Source organism: Schistocerca nitens, chromosome 2, assembly GCF_023898315.1.
Source record: "Schistocerca nitens isolate TAMUIC-IGC-003100 chromosome 2, iqSchNite1.1, whole genome shotgun sequence".
NCBI lineage: Eukaryota > Metazoa > Arthropoda > Insecta > Orthoptera > Acrididae > Schistocerca > Schistocerca nitens.
The window spans coordinates 785,269,994-785,291,476 of NC_064615.1; the positions used below are offsets into that span (position 1 = coordinate 785,269,994).

Genomic DNA, 21,483 nt, shown 5'->3' on the forward strand with positions numbered 1-21,483 from the left:
CAGTGTCAGCCAGTTTGCCGTGGCATACGGAGCTCCATCGCAGTCTTTAACACTGGTAGCATGCCGCGACAGCGTGGACGTGAACCGTATGTGCAGTTGACGGACTTTGAGCGAGGGCATATAGTGGGCATGCGGGAGGCCGGGTGGACGTACCGCCGAATTGCTCAACACGTGGGGCGTGAGGTCTCCACAGTACATCGATGTTGTCGCCAGTGGTCGGCGGAAGGTGCACGTGCCCGTCGACCTGGGACCGGACCGCAGCGACGCACGGATGCACGCCAAGACCGTAGGATCCTACGCAGTGCCGTAGGGGACCGCACCGCCACTTCCCAGCAAATTAGGGACACTGTTGCTCCTGGGGTATCGGCGAGGACCATTCGCAACCGTCTCCATGAAGCTGGGCTACGGTCCCGCACACCGTTAGGCTGTCTTCCGCTCACGCCCCAACATCGTGCAGCCCGCCTCCAGTGGTGTCGCGACAGGCGTGAATGGAGGGACGAATGGAGACGTGTCGTCTTCAGCAATGAGAGTCGCTTCTGCCTTGGTGCTAATGATGGTCGTATGCGTGTTTGGCGCCGTGCAGGTGAGCGCCACAATCAGGACTGCATACGACCGAGGCACACAGGGCCAACACCCGGCATCATGGTGTGGGGAGCGATCTCCTACACTGGCCGTACACCACTGGTGATTGTCGAGGGGACACTGAATAGTGCACGGTACATCCAAACCGTCATCGAACCCATCGTTCTACCATTCCTAGACCGGCAAGGGAACTTGCTGTTCCAACAGGACAATGCACGTCCGCATGTATCCCGTGCCACCCAACGTGCTCTAGAAGGTGTAAGTCAACTACCCTGGCCAGCAAGATCTCCGGATCTGTCCCCCATTGAGCATGTTTGGGACTGGATGAAGCGTCGTCTCACGCGGTCTGCACGTCCAGCACGAACGCTGGTCCAACTGAGGCGCCAGGTGGAAATGGCATGGCAAGCCGTTCCACAGGACTACATCCAGCATCTCTACGATCGTCTCCATGGGAGAATAGCAGCCTGCATTGCTGCGAAAGGTGGATATACACTGTACTAGTGCCGACATTGTGCATGCTCTGTTGCCTGTGTCTATGTGCCTGTGGTTCTGTCAGTGATCATGTGATGTATCTGACCCCAGGAATGTGTCAATAAAGTTTCCCCTTCCTGGGACAATGAATTCACAGTGTTCTTATTTCAATTTCCAGGAGTGTATAAGTTTGGATGTAGCTGTATTGCGTTGATGTACTGGTGGATATTGTGTGGTATGACTCTTGTAGTTGATAGTATAATTGGTATATGTCAACTTTATCCTGATGCCACATGTCCTTGACTTCCTCAGCCAGTTCGATGTATTTTTCAATTTTTTCTCCTGTTTTCTTCTGTATATTTGTTGTATTGGGTATGGATATTTCGATTAGTTGTGTTGATTTCTTCTTTTTATTGGTGAGTATGATGTCAGGTTTGTTATGTGGTGTTGTTTTATCTGTTATAATGGTTCTGTTCCAGTATAATTTGTATTCATCATTCTCCAGTACATTTTGTGGTGCATACTTGTATGTGGGAACATGTTGTTTTATTAGTTTATGTTGTATGGCAAGTTGTTGATGTATTATTTTTGCTACATTGTCATGTCTTCTGGGGTATTTTGTATTTGCTAGTATTGTACATCCACTTGTTATGTGATCTACTGTTTCTATTTTTTGTTTGCAAAGTCTGCATTTATCTGTTGTGGTATTGGGATCTTTAATAATATGCTTGCTGTAATACCTGGTGTTTATTGTTTGATCCTGTATTGCAATCATGAATCCTTCTGTCTCACTGTATATATTGCCTTTTGTTAGCCATGTGTTGGATGCGTCTTGATCGATGTGTGGCTGTGTTAGATGATACGGGTGCTTGCCATGTAGTGTTTTCTTTTTCCAATTTACTTTCTTCGTATCTGTTGATGTTATGTGATCTAAAGGGTTGTAGTAGTGGTTATGAAATTGCAGAGGTGTAGCAGATGTATTTATATGAGTGATTGCTTTGTGTATTTTGCTAGTTTCTGCTCGTTCTAGAAAGAATGTTCTTAAATTGTCTACCTGTCCATAATGTAGGTTTTTTATGTCGATAAATCCCCTTCCTCCTTCCTTTCTGCTTAATGTGAATTATTATTATTATTATTATTATTATTATTATTATTATTATTATTATTTATCAAACACCTACTCTGTTTTGTTTTGTGCAATAATTACCAATGTTATTTTTGATCTGTACAGCTGACTGGTAAATGTATTCACATGGAGCAGTTAAAATTCCCAGTTGTTTTGAACAGATCTTTACAATGAGCTTGACTAGTATTTTTTGTTATTATTCTTGTGGCTATTTTCTGGAGTTTGAAAATTGTGTTCATATTTTGTGCATTTGTTCCCCAAAAAAGAATGCCATAGGTAAGAACTGAGTGTACAAATGAATAATATGTAACTAAAAGACACTGCATGTTACACACTGATGATAGGATTCTAAGCATAACATGCTGATGACATTCTGTTTGTAAGTACCTTTGTGTGTTCATACCACTTCAACTGAGAATCGGTATTCATTCCTAGAAATCTGCATTTGTTACACAGCCTGTAGAGGTGCCATCTACATTTAATTTAACATTGGCCATTTTTCCTCTTCAAACTGAAATTCGTGCCATTAGTTTTCTTTATGTTCAATGTCACTTTATTGCTTATTGACCAATCATAAACTTCCTTGAGAGTTTCATTTGCGTTCTCTGCATGGAGTTCTTTGCTTTCTCAGTGACTGTGATATTGCTGACATCAGTGAAGAGAATTTTTTCACCATGGGTAACATAACTGGGAAAGTCATTGATGTATATCAGGAATAGTATTGGTTGCTAATATGCTACCTTGCGGAACCCCTATATTAATGTATTTTGGTTCTGACAAGTGTTTTACTAAATGCTTAGATCTATTTATAGTATGTGTTATCTCTACTCTTTGTAACCTATCTGGTAGGTATGATCAAAACCAGTCATTAGCTATCCCGTCTTATTCCTAATGCTTCTAATTTATTTAATAGAATCTTGTGGTCGACTGTATCAAAGGCCTTAGAAAAATCCAAAAATATGCCTGTGACACAATCATTTTTATCAAGACAATCAAATAAAACTTTTGTGAATTCTACTATGGCTGACTGTGTATTTTTGCCACTTCAGAAACCAAACTGTGATGTGCTTCAAAGATTGTATTTATTTAGGTAATTCATTAATCTCTCTTTCATAATTGCTTCTATTATTTTTGAGAATGGTGACAGCAACAAAATGGGCCGGTAATTTTCTATGTATTCTGCATTACCTTTCTTAAGCAAAGGTACAACTCTTGCCTGTTTTAACTGCTCTGGAAATGTCCCTGATGTGAAGGATTCATTTATTATATTTGTTAAGGGGCCTTGTAAAAGCCCTATGCAGTGTTTCAGTACACACAGTGGTACTTCATCTAAGCCTACTGATTTTTATTTTTTAGTTTTTAGTTTTTGAACAGTTTTATTGGCTTCATTCTCTGTAGTTGGAAGTAACATCATTGTATTTAGTGCAACATTATTTACAGGTGTTATATGTGCTTTGGGGAATTTTTGCTGTAACTTCTCTGCAATACCTGAAAAAATGTGTATGATGGGAGTGGCGACTGGGCGGGGGAAAGGAGGAGGCAGCGAGGGGGAGGAGGAGGGATAGTATGGTGGAGACGGTGGACAGTGAAGTGCTGCAGGTTGGGCGGCGGGCAGGGAAGGGGTGGGGAAGGGGAGGGGAAGGGGGGGGGGAGTAGCGGAAAAGGAGAGAAATAGATAAAAATAAATAAAAAAGTAAAATAAATAAATAAATAAGAAAAGACTGGGTGTGGTGGTGGAATGGCCGCTGCATAGTTGTGGAATTGGAGCAGGGAAGGGGCTGGATTGATGAGGACAGCGACTGACTCATAATATTGTTACATTCTATCCTGGATTTTCCATTGTTTGATCTTCATGACAATCATGTTTCTCAACAGCAGTGGCATTTTTCAGCTAGATAATCCACCATGTCACAAGGCAAGGAGTGTGGTGGAGTGGTTGAAGGAACACAGTGGCAAGTTCCAGTTGATGTGCTAGCCTTCCAACTTTCCGGAACTGAATGGAATTGAACACATCAGAGATGCGGTTGAATGTGGTGTCAGAGTTCATCACTGCACCCCCCCCCCCCCTCCCTGAAATTTATGGAAATTACGTAACTTGTATGTGCAGCTGTGGTGCCAGCTACCTCCAGCAACCTACCAAGGCCTCATTGCTTACATTCTACAGTGCTTTGCTGGTGTTATCTAAAAGTGGGGACATACCAGCTTTTATGTAGGTGGTCATAATGTTCTGGCTGATCATTTTGCCCGATGTAGTGCAGCCACTCGATGTGGCATTGACTCAACAAGTCATTGGAAGTCCCCTGCAGAAATATTGAACTGTACTGCCTCTGTAGCCATCCCTAATTGTGAAAGTGTTGCCGGTGCAGGATTTTGTGCATGAGCTGACCTCTCAAGTATGTCCCATAAATGTGTGATAGGATTCAAGTTAAGTGATCTGGGTAGTAAAATCATGCACTCAAATTGTCCAGAATGTTCTTTTAAGCAATCGCAAACAGTTGTGGCACAGCGACATGGCGCATTGTCATCCATAAAAATTCCATTGTTGTTTGGGAACGTGATGTCCACAAGTGGCTGCATATGATCTCCAAGTAGCCGAACATAAACATTTCCAATCAATGATTGGTTCAGTTGGAACTAAGGACCCAGCTCATTTCATGTAAACGTAGCCAACACTGTTGTGGAGTCACTACCAACATGCACAGTACTATGTTGACAACTTGGGTCCATGGCTTCGTGGTGTCTGCACCACAATTGAGCCCTAACATAAGCTCTTACCAAATGAAATCAGGACTTGCCTAACCAGGCCACAGTTTTCCAGTCACTAGTGTCCAACTGACATTGTCACAAGCCAGGAGAAAAGCTGCCACTCTGGTTGGTCATCTGCTGCCACTCAGGTTGGTCATCTGCTGCCCTAGTCCATTAAAACCAAGTTTTGGTACAGTGTCCTAATGGATAAATTCATCATACATCCCACGTTGATTTCAATGAGTATTTCAGTGTTGCAGGTCTGTTAGCACTGTTGACTCTGTGCAAACACTGCTGGTCTTGGTTGTTAAGAGAGGGCCATCAGCTACTTTGTTGTATATGGTGAGAGGTAATGCCTGAAATACGGCATCTCGGCACGTTCTTGATACTTTGGACCAAAGAATATTTAATTCCACAATGATTTCTGAAATGGAATTTCCCATATGTGTAGCTCCAACTACCATTCCGCATTCAGAGTTGGTTAATTCCTGTCATGTGGTCATAATCACGTTGGAAACCTTTTCACTTGAATCACTTGAGTACAAATGATAGCTCCACCAATGCACTGCCCTTTTATACCTTGTGTACACATATTAGTGCCTACTGTATATGTGTTTGTAGCTGTCCCATAACTTTTGTCATCTTAGTGTTTGGCTAACATAACGAAATATTTAGTTTTTAATGGTGGAGGTAGAGTGATACCTCTTTCCATTCTTGAATAAATGTGAGATATATTGCAGGTTTTCCGCAATGAGGTTGGCAGCTACATGCCACATGCGTGGTAACTACCATCTGTTGTGGCCTGCTATATAGAGGGCAGAACTGCGTAGGTTTCTATTCTTTGTTTGTTGCTGATACAAGCTGACGCTGGAAATGAAAAAACTTACAAAAATGAAAAGACGTCTGGGTCATCGTCATCAGTGAATGATGTTGACCGGATATTTTTCAGTTGTGCTCCATGATTTCAAGAAACTTTGTGAAAGGTGTAAAAGAAATATGAAAGCTAAATTCCTACTACTTCCGAGTGAGTAGCTGTACGAAGCTGAAAAGGCCACATTGGGATTTTCCTCAGTATCATGCTTTTCTTCAGTTCCTTCAAAAACATGGTCTACCCCTACATAGCATTCATCATTCACTGCTAAACCATAAGTGGTGACTGATCTATATTCCAATCCAGCAACATTTCTTCTGAATAGTCCTTAAGGTGAGGCATCTACTACTCGGCAAAAGTGAACAGTTATAGAAATACCCCCCTCCCCCCCCCCCCCAGCTTTATTAATTTGTAACCATTATTTATACAGGGTCCATTGATAGTGACTGGGCCAAATATCTCACGAAATAAGCATCAAATGAAAAAAACTACAAAGAACGAAACTCATCTAGCTTGAAAGGGAAACCAGATGGCACTATGGTTGGCACGCTAGATGGCGCTGTCATAGGTCAAATGCATATCAACTGCATTTTTTAAAATAGGAACCCCCATTTTTTATTACATATTTGTGTTGTAGTAAAGAAATATGAATGTTTTAGTTGGGCCAGTTTTTTCACTTTGTGATAGATGGCGCTGTAATAGTCACAAAGGTATAAGTACATGGCATCACATAACATTCCGCCAGTGTGGATGGTATTTGCTTCATGATACATTACCTGTGTTAAAACGGACCATTTACCAATTGCAGAAAAGGTCGATATTGTGCTGCTCGGTATGACATCATCCAATTGTCCGGACCGTTCGCCAGATAGTTATGTTATTTAAGGAAACAGGAAGTGTTCAGCCTCATGTGATACGTCAACCACGATCTGCAACAAATGATGATGCCCAAGTAGGTGTTTTAGCTGCTGTCATGGCTAATCTGCACATCAGTAGCAGACAAATTGAGTGAGAATTGGGAGTCTCAAAAACGTCGGTGTTGAGAATGCTACATCAACCCGTACCATATTTCTATGCACCAGGAATTGCATGGTGACGACTTTGAACGTCGTGTACAGTTCTGCCACTGGGCACAGGGGAAATTATGGGACAATGACAGATTTTTTGAACGCGTTCTATTTAGCGACAAAACGTCATTTACCAACGGAAAATCCACGATGGCTGCGACAAGTGGAACATCAGTGACCTCAGCGGTTTAACGTATGGTGCGGCATTATGGGAGGAAGGATAACTGGCCCCCATTTTATCAATGGAAATCTAAATGGTGCAATGTATGCTGATTTCCTACATAATGTTCTACCGATGTTACTACAAGATGTTTCACTGAATGACAGAATGGCGATGTACTTCCAACATGATGGACGTCTGGCACATAGCTCACGTGCGGTTGAAGCGATATTGAATAGCATATTTCATGACAGGTGGATTGGTCGTCGGAGCACCATACGATGGCCCTCATGTTCACCGGATCTGATGTCCCCGGATTTCTTTCTGTGGGGAAAGTTGAAGGATATTTGCTGTTGTGATCCACTGACAATGCCTGACAACATGCATCAGCACATTGTCAATGGATGTGTGTACATTACGGAAGGCGAACTACTTGCTGTTGAGAGGGATGTCATTACATGTATTGCAAAAATGCATTGAGGTTGACGGACATCATTTTGAGCATTTATTGCATTAATGTGGTATTTACAGGTAATCACGCTGTAACAGCATGCATTCTCAGAAATGTTAAGTTCACAAAGGTACATGTATCACATTAGAACAACCGAAATAAAATGTTCAAACATACCTCTGTTCTGTATTTTAATTTAAAAAACCTACCTGTTACCAACTGTTTGTCTAAAATTGTGAGCCATATGTTTGTGACTATTACAGCGCCATCTATCACAAAGCGAAAAAAGTGGTCCAACTAAAACATTCATATTTCTTTACGTACTACACGAATATGTAATAAAAACAATGGGAGTTCCTATTTAGAAAAACTCAGTTGATATCTGTTTGACCTATGGCAACGCCATCTGGTTTCCCTCTTCAAGCTAGACAAGTTTAGTTCTTTGTAGTTTTTTCATTTGACGCCTATTTTGTGAGATATTTGGCCCGGTCACGATCATTGGACCACCCTGTATATATACCATATTGAATGAAGTACTGTAGAGGCCTAGGTTGAGCACCTTCCATTGTCAGGATGACGGAGTGTGGAGTGCAGTGGAGCAGTCCGGTCAGCACTCAGGGTGCTAATGACACAACAGTAGCAGAACAAGAATTTATTATTTTAAACCTTACAGTCATGTATTCCTTTCTGTGTTGGTGCCTAGGCCAGCAACAGTGCAGCATGCAGCCTCAGAAGTATACTGGCACTTCCTTGGCACTCTTCAGGGGCCATCGCCCTGGTGGCATCTGTTCACTTAATCACAGTGTTGTGTGGGTGGCAGGTCTCATTGGTGGCTGGCATAGCTCGTACCACACAGGACAGCAACTGCATATTACCAGGTCACTCTTGTTGATATCGGAGGGGTGTGCTTGGGTAATCTCTCAGCAGATCTGCACTATTTGGAATCAACAGCAGCATAGCCCTTCCACCAAGGGTGGCCGGTGATGTTGATGACTGCTTACAGCTTCTAGTCTGGAGCAGCAGGAGTTAGTGTGCCTCCTGAATACTAGGACAGGTTGATGGTGCACCAAACACCATCAGTTCAGCTCAGAAAGCTGGAGGCAGATGTCACCAACTTTTCTTATCAGTGGTTGAGAGCCGGCCGGAGTGGCCGAGCAGTTCTAGGTGCTACAGTTTGGAACCGCGCGACCGCTATGGTCGTAGGTTCGAATCCTGCCTCGGGCATGGATGTGTGTGATGTCCTTAGGTTAGTTAGGTTTAATTAGTTCTAAGTTCTAGGAGACTGATGACCTCAGAAGTTAAGTCCCATAGTGCTCAGAGCCATTTTTTTAGTGGTTGAGAGGTTGGCAGCTTAGAGACAAAGTTCAATGGACCAAACAGGTGGCAGCACATTACAGTTTCAACTTCATAGTGGTGTAGTGCAACATAATTCATGTGAAGACTTGGTAACTTGAGTATTTGTTACTGTTCGTCTGAGGCACTGGTGTTATGCCAAGCCGGCCGTGACCAAATGTAGCTTACTTTTCCGGACCCATCAGCAGTATTCCCCTACCCATCTCTTTCATAAGTGTGGCTTTTGGGGCTTTAGCTTGTTGCCTTCCCATCATGACAGTAGGATGATATGTGCTCTTGTGCAACTTTACTGTCTGTTGCAGAATCAGGCTGTAGTGTCAGAGTGACGTTATGTCTTCTCCTCCTTGAGATCATGTTGCTGAGTTTATGATTCAGGTTTCTCTCTCTTGTGAGATGAGGCAGTGTCTTCCGGGTTTTCTCTGCTGTTTGCAATGTTGGCTTTCTGCCTGTTTGTCATTCTGACTGCAACATAGGGCATTGGCCTAGCATGCCTTGGGTTAGTTCTGACTGGAGAGGACTTTGAAAAAAATTTACAGTTGCTCATAATACATTTCTGCTGTTGCCCGTTATACTTTACTGCTGTGCAACAGTATCGTACTAGCAGTCTTACAGAAAATAAACTTTTCACAGTTGTAATTTTAACATCATTCACACACTTTCACCAACTTCCCCAGTCGTAATGAGTAGCCTCTCAGCAGGACAAACAGAGAGTGAAAAATTGTCTTTTGATTTGTCAGGGTAGTTGATATTAGTTGCTCCAAAAAGTGGAAACTGCTTGGACTCATTCTATAGAATTCATGGAACTTGTATCTGTGTTGAGAGACCTCACAGAAAATTACAGTCGAAATGTGTTTTTATATTTATAGCATTATACGGGTGCACCCAACTTCTGTTTCAGTTTTTTGATCTTCAAATAAAAATAAAATGTAGTTTATTTAATGTGCTATATGTGAAGTTGTTAAGCATCTACAGATATAAAAGCAATCACAAACAAATTATTCATTAAACTCTAAGAAATGCAAGAATATTGATGGAATGTGCATCAGTTGTAAGTTTTACAGGAGGCAGATGAATATAATTTTACGTTAGACATTTCTGTTCCTGACCTTGTTTTCATTGTTCATTCCTTTCTTCTAAGCATTTTCCAGTCATGGCATGTAATGAATAGAATTATTTTTTTTTCTTTTAAGTATTTTAATAGGTAGTACGTAGATATACTTTCACTCATTTTCTTTCTTCGCCAAAACAGTAATGGAACAGATTTCTTCAGTGTTAACTATGTTTCATGCCACTCAGTCATGTCTAATATTTGATTACAGCATCCTGTGTTGAACAAGCTGATATGAACAAAAGTTTTGTTTTCTGGGCAGAAATTTGAGCTTGGTTACTTATAATTCGCAATTCTACACTGCTGGAAAAAAATAAGTACACCCTTTGAATTTTCCAGTTTCCTCAAGGTTTATTGTTACACCAGTGCATATGGAGTACATGAAATGATTATATTTACAGATCAATAGCTCAAGTGGTTCAGAGGTACTAGGTACTGAGCAATGCTGAAATAACCACATTAGTATGTGGTGTAGCCTTCAGAGGCAGCAATGCGAGCACTGATTCTGGCACCTAGTTGATCACCAAATGGCAGATACTATCCTGGGATATGTTACAACATGCATGTTGAACCTTTTCGACTTCTTCTCGTAGTTCTGTAAGAGTTATTGGTTGATGAGTTACACGAGTCTGTTCTTGTCCTGTTATATCCCACACTTGCACCATTGAAGTTAAGTCTGGAGATTGTGTTGGCCAAGGAAGTTGCTGCACTTCTTGCAGAGCACATTTGAGCTTCATGGGCAATGTGTGGGTGAGCATTATCCTGTTAAAACAACGGATCACTTTTGTGTTGCAAGGAAGGCAAACAATGGATCTAACAACATTCTGCACATATCAAGCATTGGTTAGCATCCACTCCAGAAACACCAAAGGTGAATGAGAGTTGTAGCATATAACACCTCAGACCATAAGGACCAGGGTGGGGCCAGTGCCTTGGATGAATACACTCTATGAGCACTCACTAAGTCTCCATTTCACATGCAAATGACCATCACTTGTGTACAGACAGAATCTACTTTCATCCCTGAAGACCACGGTGCACCATTCCATCTTCCAAATGATACTTTGATGGCACCATTTGAACTGTACACATCTATGCTGTGGTGTGAATGGGAGAAGGACTAGAGGTGTGCCTGCCCTTAGTCTCAATGCTAACAACTGGTTCATAACAGTTCATGCTGACACCCCTGGGCTCACAAGCCCTCTTATCTATGCTGTGGTAGCCGTATGATCTGCCACTGCTGTCCCTACAGTATGATGATCCTGTCAGGCATCTGTGCTGCTTGGATGTCCAGAACCCATCAGTGGGTTTGAGAATGTTCACAAGACCACTGATACCAGCATCGTTCAGCATTGTTGCACAGCTGACGCAGCACGTCCAACTCCAAAAGGACCATCCCGCCACTCGGAAGGTTACAATTTGACACCTTTCTAAGTAGCTCAGTTGGCTGTAGGAAGCACATGTGTGTCTCTGTGGCATGGTTTCCTGCTTTCTTCACACGTCTGCACCAAGCTTATTTGGGCTGTGAGCATTCCCTATTAACAGATAGACACAGAAGGTGCTCTGGTAGCCATGCCACTATGCTGTATCTTAGTGGACATGTTGAAACCATTATCAGTACATTTACTATCCCCCAGGTGGCATATTCTATCATTGGATCAAAATTGACATCATCTTCCCAAGTGTACTAATTTTTTTCCAGCATTATATTTCCATATCTTGTCATTTTCTAGTTATTAAATATGAAAGCTTCAGTTCTTGTGTAGCTGCACTGTCTTACAGTATACATCAGTTATACAGTGTTAAATTTAAAATGGCAAAATATTGTCATTTGATGTGAATGCTTCTTTCATTTCATTGTTTTGATTGTTTTGCTTGACATATTACAAGTTAATGCATTTAGGATGGTTTATAATTTTCACGTTGTGCATTTTTCAGCTGCCTTTTGAAGCATCGATTTACTGGATACAACATAGTATGATGTTGATTGTGCCTTATTACTTACTCAGGTTGGGAGGTAAGATAATAAACATATTTGTTTTGCATTATAAATTATCTGGTGCTGATTGTGTGTAAAGTGTGTAAATCAAAGAACATTGTACAATGACTAACTGACTGAGGTAATGCAGTTATTAAGATACAGGCCTCATGTTTAGGAGGATTAATTTGCCCTGTTTGCCCAAACCAATTTTGCTTTGCCATGGATTTCCTAAATAATTTCTGGCAGATGCCAAGGTGATTTCTTCAGCAAGGCCACAGCTGATCTCCTGCCCTATCCCCATAAAAATATATGAATTTATTGTGTATATGTGTATATTTTGAGCTATTTATTTTCATTGTATTACAATGACAAATTTTGATCATTGTGTCATAATCCCTGGATGAATCAATAAATCATATAAAATAAAATGTACATACTTTTAAAATCTAATACTCAATTGTTGGAAGTTTAATACGTGATAAGTATGCCAGAGCTTGTACTAAAAGAATAATTTTCTCTCACAATACCAATGGGGGAGGATTACTTTCTGTCCACCCTTTTGAAAATGTTGTAATGTAGTCAGTTACATTATATTTTAAAATTTCGGAAAAAAATTTATTGTTTTTTAATGAATCCATCTACTGGTTTCCATTTATGTTTTAAATTTTTCAGTTAAACTTAATGTATAACTTTTATGTCTCAGCGGTAGATGTCACTGTCCCCAGAGAATGACATATTCAGTATTTCCAGGTTCAGGGCCTTAGTCTCACATCAATACCTGTTTAGGAAGTGTGTTGAGAGTAAAAATTAACACCAGTGAAGGAAATTTGATTTTTAATTTTTTTGTGGTGGTCAGGAAGTCAGTGTTCCATATTACTCAGAGTGTGCTGATATTGCTAAGAATGTGCTAAAAGATATTTTTAGGCTGTGTACTCTGCTGTCACATCAGTACATCTTTGAAAAGTATACTGTTAACTTAATATCACTACAATGAACAATATTTGCTTTTTCAAAATTATTTTAAGGTGGGAGTAAAATACTTTCCTGTGATAATGCACATTATGGTATTGTTAGGACTAACAGAAAGTATAGGCTTTCAGATGAAAATTTGACAAGAAGTTAATCACTAATTAAGTTCCTCTAACATTAAAATTGCCATCATTTAACATTACATATATTAAGTTACTCTTGACCTAGTAATGTGACCTATCCATAGACAATGACTGAACAAAGGTTCAGAGCCATTCACATCCAACCTATCCTTTCATGATGATGACTTGCACTGATTAGACAGATTGTATGATTGTCATCTCTGATGTTGAACACATTGTTCAATTTGGTCCCCACAGATTTTGCATATATTTTTGATACAAATTTCAGGGTACTTTATGAGTCACTTGAAGTGTGTGACTCTTCTTGGCAGTTCTTCATGGTTAACATCATGGCCCCAACTTGGTGGACGTGACAATTACTAACTCAAGTTTTCAATGTGACATTGAGACAATGACAATTACATGACAGGTAAATACCAGAATCCAATTCTCCAGCAGTGCTATGTAACCATTCTTTTCCAAGGTATATCTCAGCTTAGTGAAACAACCATGCCTCACTTGCCTAGCCCATCTACCTGCCACCCCTCCCTCCCCACATTCCTAGCTGGCATATCGGCTGCTTCCATCCAAGCCAATAGCCACCCACCCCTAATCCTTCTCCGTCCCTCCTGCCTCTTTTTCCCTCTACCCATCTCACTTGGCACTATTCCCAATACAACCGATCAACCTGCCAAAATGAGTACCATGTAGGGTAATAGGGGTGTGTGCCTATCGACAACTCTACTCTTCTGCATTTTAGTGAGTGTTCACCTTTAACCCAGAGGTATAAATATTCAGCTTTGTAGCCAAGAGTGAATTAAGCTTCCTTGCACACAGTTCTGCTCCTAATTTCCTTTTCATACTGTTTTATTTATAGTCTTAATTCAGATACAAGTTGGCAAAATCTTGAAGCAATATCTGCCACAGAGTGAAGCATTGTTTGGCAATGAACCACAATCCACTCTGATATGCTGACTAGTTATGAGCCTTTGGCCCCTATTCTTTTGTGAATTCATTGTAGCATAGGGTATATACCACTGATAGTAAACCAAACGATGGAAAATCCAGGATGGAATGAGATGATGATATGAAAATTATTAGGAGTCTGGCTTCAGCAGCCAGAGACAATGGCTTTTGTGTGTGTGTGTGTGTGTGTGTGTGTGTGTGTGTGTGTGTGTGTGTGTGTGTGTGTGTCTTTGTTGTACCTATCTGCCACTCAGCATCTCCACTGTATGATGAGTAGCAGCTATCCTTTTCATAATAATTATAGTAAACCTTAAGGCAGTGTGTGGAGATACAGGCAGTGATCCTTTTTTGTTATTTCACTGTATTAATTTCGTATTCCTTGTTGCCCACAGTGAAAAAGACAAGCACTTCATTGCACTGTGCTAACTATATGGATGTTTTAGTATACAAACTTCAAGGAGATTCTCCGTGTGCCACCTCATTCTGTTCAATATACAGAGACTTGAAATTGCTATTAGTGTTGATATCCCACTTAACTAACTTTTAATCATTTAATTTGAGGATTATCAGTTAGCAACTTACAACTGCGGAAACAATTTTAAGAAATGGGTTGTTGTCATGTTGTGAACAATAATCTAAATTTAGTGACAAGCAGTCTTTGCACAGGCTAAGTCATCGAAGCGTATTCATCTGAAGTCAGATTGCTAAGTAATACATTTGTAATATTTAAATATTAAAAATTCATAAAGAGAAATTTTTCCAAATTTTTAAAAAACTTCAAGAAACTGCTGCATCACTTTTCAAACAGTGTTGTTGTTGTTGTTGTTGTTGTGGTATTCAGTCCTGAGACTGGTTTGATGCAGCTCTCCATGCTACTCTATGCTGCGCAAGCTTCTTCATCTCCCAGTACCTACTGCAGCCTACATCCTTCTGAATCTGCTTCGTGTATTCATCTCTTGGTCTCCCTCTATGATTTTTACCCTCCACGCTGCCCTCCAATACTAAATTGGTGATCCCTTGATGCCTCAGAACATGTCCTACCAACCGATCCCTTCTTCTAGTCAAGTTGTGCCTCTTCTCCCCAATCCTATTCAGTACCTCCTCATTAGTTATGTGATCTACCCATCTAATCTTCAGCATTCTTCTGTAGCACCACATTTCGAAAGCTTCTATTCTCTTCTTGTCCAAATTAGTATCGTCCATGTTTCACTTCCATACATGGCTACACTCCATACAAATACTGTCAGAAACGACTTCCTGACACTTAAATCCATACTCGATGTTAACAAATTTCTCTTCTTTATAAAGGCTTTCCTTGCCATTGCCAGTCTACATTTTATATCCTCTCTACTTCGACCATCATCAGTTATTTTGCTCCCCAAATAGCAAAACTCCTTTACTACTTTCAGTGTCTCATTTCCTAATCTAATTCCCGCAGCATCACCCGACTTAATTTGACTACATTCTATTATCCTCGTTTTACTTTTGTTGGTGTTCATCTTATATACTCCTTTTAAGACACTGTCCATTCCGTTCAACTGCTCTTTCAAGTCCTTTGCTGTCTCTGACAGAATTACAATGTCATCAGCGAATCTTAAAGTTTTTATTTCTTCTCCATGGATTTTAATACCTACTCCGAATTTTTCTTTCGCTTCCTTTACTGCTTGCTCAATATACAGATTGAATAGCATCGGGGAGAGGCTACAACCCTGTCTCACTCCCTTCCCAACCACTGCCTCCCTTTCATGCCCCTCGACTTTTATAACTGCTATCTGGTTTCTGTACAAATTGTAAATAACCTTTCACTCCCTGTATTTTACCCCTGCCACCTTCAGAATTTGAAAGAGAGTATTCCAGTCAACATTGTCAAAAGCTTTCTCTATACAAATGCTAGAAATGTAGGTTTGCCTTTTCTTAATCTAGCTTCTAAGATAAGTCGTAGGGTCAGTATTGCCTCACGTGTTCCAACATTTATGTGGAATCCAAACTGATCTTTGCTGAGGTCAGCTCCTAGCAGTTTTTCCATTCACCTGTAAAGAATTCGCCTTAGTATTTAGCAGCTGTGACTTATTAAACTGACAGTTTGGTAATTTTCACATCTGTCAACACCTGCTTTCTTTGGGATTGGAATTATTATATTCTTCCTGAAGTCTGAGGCTATTTCGCCTGTCTCATACATCTTGCTCACCAAATGGTAGAGTTTTGTCAGGACTGGCTCTCCCAAGGCCATCAGTAGTTCCAATGGAATGTTGTCTACTCCCGGGGCCTTGTTTCGACTTAGGTCTTTCAGTGCTCTGTCAAACTCTTCACGCAGTATCGTATCTCCCATTTCATCTTCATCTACATCCTCTTCCATTTCCATAATATTGTCCTCAAGTATATCGCCCTTGTACAGACCCTCTATATATTCCTTTCTGCTTTCCCTTCTTTGCTTAGAACTGGGTTTCCATCTGAGCTGTTGATATTCATACAAGTCATTCTCTTTTCTCCAAAGGTCTCTTTAATTTTCCTGTAGGCAGTATCTATCTTACCTCTAGTGAAATAAGCCTCTACATCCTTACATTTGTCCTCTAGCCATGCCTTCTTAGCCATTTTACCCTTCCTGTCGATCTCATTTTTGAGTCATTTGTATTCCTTTTTGCCTGCTTTATTTAGTGCATTTTTATATTTTCTCCTTTTATCAGTTAAATTCATTATCTCTTCTGTTACCCAAGGATTTCTACTAGCCCTCGTCTGTATACCTACTTTATCATCTGCTGCCTTCACTACTTCATCCCTCAAAGCTACCCATTCTTCTTCTACTGTATTTCTTTCCCCCATTCCTGTCAATTGTTCCCTTATGCTCTCCCTGAAACTCTGTACAACCTCTGGGTTAGTCAGTTCACCAGGTCCCATCTCCTTAATTTCCCACCTTTTTGCAGTTTCTTCAGTTTTAATCTACAGTTCATAACCAATAGATTGTGGTCAGAGTCCACATCTGCCCCTGGAAATGTCTTACAATTTAAAACCTGGTTCCTAAATCTCTGTCTTACCATTATATAATCTGTATGATACCTTCTAGTATCTCCAGGATTCTTCCATGTATACAACCTTCTTTTATGATTCTTGAACCAAGTGTTAGCTATGATTAAGTTATGCTCTGTGCAAAATTCTTCCAGGTGGCTTCCTCTTTCATTTCTCTCCCCCAATCCATATTCACCAACTATGTTTCCTTCTCTCCCTTTTCCTACTACCGAATTCCAGTCACCCATGACTATTAAATTTTCGTCTCCCTTCACTATCTGAATAATTTCTTTTATTTCATCATACATTTCTTCAATTTCTTCGTCATCTGCAGAGCTAGTTGGCATATAGACTTGTACTACTGTCGTAGGCGTGGGCTTCGTATCTACCTTGGCCACAACAATGTGTTCGCTGTGCTGTTTGTAGTAGCTTATGCGCATTCCTATTGTTTTATTCATTATTAAACCTACTCCTGCATTACCCCTATTTGATTTTGTATTTACTTCCCTGTATTCGCCGGACCAAAAGTCTTGTTCCTCCTGCCACCGAACTTCACTAATTCCCACTATATGCAACTTTAACCTATCCATTTCCCTTTTTAAATTTTCTAACCTACTTGCCCGATTAAGCGATCTGACATTCCATGCTCCGATCTGTAGAACGCCAGTTTTCTTTCTCCTGATAACGACGTCCTCCTGAGTAGTCCCCACCCTGAGATCCAAATGGGGGACTATTTTACCTCCGGAATATTTTACCCAAGAGGATGCCTTCATCATTTGTCCATACAGTAAAGCTGCATGCCCTCGGGGAAAAATTATGGCCGTAGTTTCCCCTTGCTTTCAGCCGTTCGCAGTACCTGCACAGCAAGGCCGTTTTGGTTAGTGTTACAAGGCCAGATCAGTCAATCATCCAGACTGTTGCTCCTGCAGCTACTGAAAAGGCTACTGCCCCTCTTCAGGAACCATACGTTTGTCTGGCCTCTCAACAGATACCCTTCCGTTGTGGTTGCACCTACGGTACGGCTATCTGTATCGCTGAGGCACACAAGCCTCCCCACCAACGGCAAGGTGTATGGTTCATGGGGGGGTGTCAAACAGTAATATGCAAATAAGAAAGTTTTAGTGCTTTCAGTGTTAATTTTTTGAAGTACTGTGAGCAACAAAAAGACATAGGAATATTTCTGAACCAACTGTAATAAATTTGTGAAGTTTTCCACCAGAATTGCAGTGGACAGTAACAACTTAACTGACAATATTTTAATAAGTAAGACCATAGTCAATGAAGTTCACAATCACCCACTTACCAGACCTTGATGGCTTCTTGGGTGTGAAAGATAACATGGTAAATTTAAATAAAGAATTAACTAGAAAATTCAGTAGAATAGTTACTGACGTCGCAACAGACGTCATCTGGAGGTACCTGCAAAGTAATTGTTGGAATTAGTTTTAAAAAGCAGTAGACATAAACTTCAAATTTAACTCTGTTTTTAAGTAAATGTGTCTGCTGCCGCTAAGAGTCATGTCCATATGAAAACGGGGAACACTAATTGTGTATCAAAGAAAAACTTTGTGTACCAAAAGGCATTAAGTTATTCTATAGCAGGAAGAGACAAGTATACAGTTGCCATAAGCACAGATGTGCAACTGCTTTGATGTTATGAAAAAGTACTGTTCTTCATCCTGAAGAGTTGTAAAAATCAAAAGGTGTACACGTTGTTTGAGAAATTTATAATACTGAAAATAAAATCAAAACAATTTGAAGTGTAATTAAAAGAGAAACTAAGGAGCTGACAATGAAAAAGATTAAGTAGCAATTGAAGCAAATGACCAAATCCTCCACCATGACAAATACACACATCAAAAAAGGTTTTACATCACCCCAGTTCCCAGAACTCCTGAAGATAGATGTTGATTGTGGATATTGCATAACAGACACAGTCTCTTTGACTGTTCAGAGATGTCACTAAACCCACCCAAAGATACAAACAACCACACATGAGCAGGATGGAGGGGGTCTGACAGCTGATCAGTTCCAGTCATTCCACCAGGAAGGGGGTACACGACTCGTTTTGTCTGTAGTTCAACCATGCCTACGCAGTCGATACCGTGGTTTGTTCACATCCGAATTGTTACTTCGTGACACGAAGGGCTCTCAACAAGGGAAGCCTCCAGGCATCTCGCCAAAGTGACATTGTTCGAACATGGAGGAGATACAGAGAGACAGGAACTATCAATGACATGTCTTGTTCAGGCCACCCAAGGGCTACTATTGCAGTAGATGAGCACTACCTATGGATTATGGCTCAGAGGAATCCTGACAGCAACGCCACCATGTTGAATAATGCTTTACATGCAGCTACAGGACGTCGTGTTACGATTCAAACTGTGTGCAATAAGCTGCATGATGCACGACTTCACTCGCTATGTCCATGGCGAGGTCCTTCTTTGCAACCACGACACCATGCGGCATGTTACAGATGGGCCCAACAATATGCCGAATGGACCGCTCAGGATTGGCATCACGTTCTCTTCACCGATGAGTGTCGTATATGCCTTCGACCAAACATTCGTCGGAGACATGTTTGGAGGCAACCCAGTCGAGCTGAATGCCTTAGACACACTGTCCAACGAGTGCAGCGAGGTGGAGGTTCCCTGACATTTTGGGGTGGCATTAGGTGGGGCCGACATACGGCACTGTAATGACTGTATGATAAATGAATGCCATCCACCGACTGATAGTGCAGCATATTGCTGAGGCATTGGTCTTTATGGACAACAATTCACGCCCCCATCATGTACATCTTGTGAATGACTTCCTTCAGGATAATGACATTGCTCGACTAGAATGGCCAGCATGTTCTCCAGACATGAACCCTATCGAACATGCCTGGAATAGATTGAAATGGGCTGTTTATGGATGACATGACCTACCAACAACTCTGAGGGATCTATGCCAAATCGCCGTTGAAGAGTGGGACAATCTGGACAAACAGCACCTTGATGAACTTGTGGATAGTATGCCACAATGAATACAGGCATGCATGTATCCAAGAGGATGTGCTACTGGGTATTAGAGATGCTGCTGTGTACAGCAATCTGGACCACCACCTCTGAAGGTCTTGCTGTATGGTGGCACAACATGAAATGTGTGGTTTTCATGAGCAATAAAAAGAGTGGAAATGATATTTATGTTGATCTCTATTCCAATTTTCTGTACAGGTTCCGGAACTCTCAGAAATGAAGTGATGCAAAACTTTTTTTGATGTGTGTACATAACAGATGTGTGTACATAGCAACTGTCACTGTGATTCACTTTGTAAACATGACATAGAAACATGGTGTGGTCAGCTCAAAAGAAAAAGTGTGGAGGTATATGTGGCAACAGTAAAACACCATTCACCATTCACAAGCATTCAGGCAATTTAAGATCATTCCAGCTTATCCCAGAGACATCAGGAAAATAAGAAATTCTCTTAAAAGCAAAAATACTCAAGAGGTTGTGTTTCAAACAAAATAATAAAACCATGATCTTCTGATGTAGCTCTGTATTTAGCCATATATGTACTGCATCACTTTTGCAAGGCAACTTTCCAGACAGAAAATACTGTTTTTAGACTGCTCTTCACTGTATCGAGACAATTATTAATAAAAATCACCTCAAAACTTCCTGGCATGTTGAAACTGTGTGCTGGACTTAGACTCAAACCTGAGACATTTGCACTTCAGCGGTAAGTGCTCTACAGTGTTACAAATTCAAAAATAGGAATGAAATTTGTCTTCACTGTCTACAGTTTAACCTTACTCTTGTGTGCAAAGAAGGAAGAGTGCAACTATAGTTTTATAATCCATCTCTCTTGTAAATTAAAGTAACTGCAAATATTTAAAGTTATAAAAGCAAATGGAAATTGTTTGTGTTTGACAACTTATTCTATTTGTATGAATATGTATGTGATTGTGTTGCATTTATTAAATTTTATTTGTATATTAAGATTGAAGTACAAATTCAATTAGGTAAGAGGCCTAGATGTAGCCATGTTTTAACTGGAAAAATATATCTCATTTGTAACTCTTCTGCTGCATTCCACATCCTCACTAGTTGTTCCAAAATATGATCCACTGTACTTGCAGTATAACTAACTAATCTGCTGAGTTTGTGTTGTACTGATGAGTTGAAACATTTCATAAGATCCAGATACCATTGCATAATACAAAATATTAGAAAATGGAAGTTGTGACAGCACGCTGAAAAATAATGCCTCTGAATTTTTTATGTGAAAACTCCTAGTTTTTAAATCAAACTAACTTTATTAACATTCCACATCTTTATTTTTCATGTCTGAATATTTGTTTCTCAACATAGTCACTCTAACAACAGATGCATTTCTCTCAATGAGAGACCAGTTTCTAATATCAAGTGAGGTCCGTGGAGGTTTTCTTCAAGTTTTAAAAACAGATGAGAAACAGGTGGGTGTAAGTTAGGGACTGTATGGAGGATGATGGATAACAGTG

General features: G+C 40.5%; 1 protein-coding gene across 1 annotated transcript in view; it reads left to right on the forward strand.

The window, feature by feature from the left end:
- LOC126237044 (transmembrane protein 164) overlaps positions 1-21,483 on the forward strand; it is a 183,590-nt gene that overhangs the window by 128,201 nt on the left and 33,906 nt on the right. Inside the window, exon 3 of the mRNA XM_049946805.1 lies at positions 11,873-11,951. Coding sequence (XP_049802762.1) covers positions 11,873-11,951 — 79 coding nt within the window. The remainder of the gene's footprint in view (positions 1-11,872; positions 11,952-21,483) is intronic.